General features: G+C 50.9%; 1 protein-coding gene across 1 annotated transcript; it reads left to right on the top strand.

The window, feature by feature from the left end:
* Positions 1–821: 821 nt before the first annotated feature.
* Positions 822–1,651, top strand: SLC35D3 (solute carrier family 35, member D3; the record flags this gene model as incomplete). The annotated part of the gene is made up of 1 exon (XM_010087134.1): positions 822–1,651. A coding segment is annotated over one exon (830 nt), but the record flags the coding sequence as incomplete, so codon positions are not given.
* Between the last annotated feature and the right edge of the window lie 619 nt (positions 1,652–2,270).

The following is a 2,270-nucleotide window of genomic DNA, read 5'->3' as shown; positions in this document are numbered from 1 at the left end:
GGGACAGGTGCAACCTTTCGGGAGCAGGTGCGCCGTTGCGCCGGAGGTTGTGGCCCCGCTGTGACAGGTACAACCTTACAGGGCTCGGTGCAGCCTTGCGGAGGTGGGTGCTTCCTTCTGGGGGTCGGTGGAGCCTTATAGGGGTCGGTGAAAACCTATGGAAGTGGGCACAACCTTGTGGGAGTAGGTGCAACTCTAATAGGGAGGGTGCAACCCTATAGAGGGAGATGCGGTCTTACGGAGGGTGGGTGCAACCTTGCAGGGGTAGTAGGTGTCATCTACTGCAATCCCATGGGGGCACCTACAGCCCTACTGGGGTAAGTGCAATCTTACAAGGGTAGGTGCAACCCTACGGGGCCAGGGGCCCTACCCCTTTTGATTTCCACACACACACACACACACACACGCACACACGGCTGTAAAGAAGCTTGATGGGAGGCTCAGCAGGGAGGCTCTTGCTGTGAGGGTCCCACAGTGGCAAGAGGATGCCAGGTGTTGCTGTGTGTATGTGCAATTTCAGCTGCAATTCTCCTGTAGTGTCTTCACAAAAGGGACAACACAATTGGATTTTGGCTGTGGAATTTAGGGAGAGGGTGGGTGACATTCAGTAGGTTTGCAGCATGTGCACACACACACACACACAAGATACCTCTTCTGTGAGGTGGGTGTGTCCAGCCTCGGAAAAAGCATGACAGATCTTAGAAGTTATGGAAAGGGAGCTAGTGGCTGTTTCCTAAATATCCCCTCAGCCCTAAATGATGCTCTCTTTCTGTCTCACATGCAAAACCCACTCTTGTTTTTTTCTGTAACTCTCCTGCCAGGAGCTGGTGACCTGACCGGAGATGCCATGGGCTATGTGACAGGCGTGCTGGCCGTGCTGATACACGCTGCCTACCTGGTGCTCATTCAGAAGACCAGTGTAGATAGTGAATACGGACCCCTGACAGCTCAGTATGCCATTGCTGTTTCGGCCACCCCTTTTCTCATCATCTGCTCCTTTGCCAGCATGGATTCCATCAACGTCTGGTCCTTTCCAGGGTGGAAGGACCCTGCCATGGTATGCATCTTTATTGCTTGCGTCCTGATTAGCTGTGCCATGAACTTTACCACCCTTCACTGCACTTACATTAACTCAGCTGTGACCACCAGCTTTGTAGGGGTGGTGAAGAGCATAGCAACCATCACGGTGGGCATGGTGGCATTCAATGACGTGGAGCCCACTAAGTTATTTATAGCCGGTGTTGTGGTCAACACCTTGGGGTCTGTCATTTACTGCGTGGCCAAGTACATTGAGACCAGACGGCAGAGCAATTACGAGGACCTGGAGAAAGAAGCTAGAGAAGAGGAGGGGAAAAGGCAGGCTGGGGACCAAGCACTGTTTGCGATGGAGGCAACTTCCCAGGAGAAAGGGGCTGAGGAAGCAGCAGTGGAAGGATTGGCCCCAGGAGACAGCCAGAGTGGAGAGGAAGAGAAGGACAGCACTGAGAAACCTGCTAAGGGACCGCTGGTCCAGGGAAAAGCCAGTGGCTCACAAGAAGTGAACAGGAGCTCGCTGAAGGATACCTATCTTGGAGTGTGGAGGTTGGTGAGGGGTGCTAATTATATAAAGAAGGATTATTTGATAGAAAATGAAGAGCTACCAAACCCTTAAAAGAGCAGGTTTGAAAACTACTGCTTGAGGACAGACACCCGGTTCTCTGTACAGGGGGAAGGGCAGAGCATACATTTCCACATCATTGCTGACAAATCCAAATCACGTAGGATGACTTTACCTCATTGTCAAAAAAAGCAGCAAAATGCCAGAGTTTGCACCTGCTTTGGGCTTGCTTTCAGCTGCTTTCGGTACATCAGTTTAGACCCACCACAGCTCAAGGTGCCAAGTCCTCTGCTGTGGACACAGAGAGAGTTGAGTAACGGCAAGTCACAGTGTGCTTGCCCAGCAGCCTGGGCTGGGGGGACACCAGTACCGTTAAGTTAGTCACCAGTGCCAGTGACACGGCGGTGACCTGTAGCTTAGCTTGTGTCTGGAGCCTTGTGATTTTAACACCATTTGGAGGCCCTGTTGATGTGCTTCCGTATCTGTATCCATCCAGTTATAGGTACTCAGTATAAATATATTCCTGCAATGTATAAGCTCCTATTAACTGTACTTCTATATGGTCTTCTGTGTCAATACAATTGCAACAGAGCTAGAGGTTGTGCAGCTTCAGTTATATTGGTCTAAAATCACCTTCTCAACTGAAGAATTGAAACTCTCCCTGATTCTGTGG

This window comes from Pterocles gutturalis, unplaced genomic scaffold, assembly GCF_000699245.1.
Source record: "Pterocles gutturalis isolate BGI_N339 unplaced genomic scaffold, ASM69924v1 scaffold47526, whole genome shotgun sequence".
Taxonomy (NCBI): domain Eukaryota; kingdom Metazoa; phylum Chordata; class Aves; order Pterocliformes; family Pteroclidae; genus Pterocles; species Pterocles gutturalis.
Note: the sequence above shows the minus strand (reverse complement) of the source record. Positions and strands in the feature narration are given on the sequence as shown.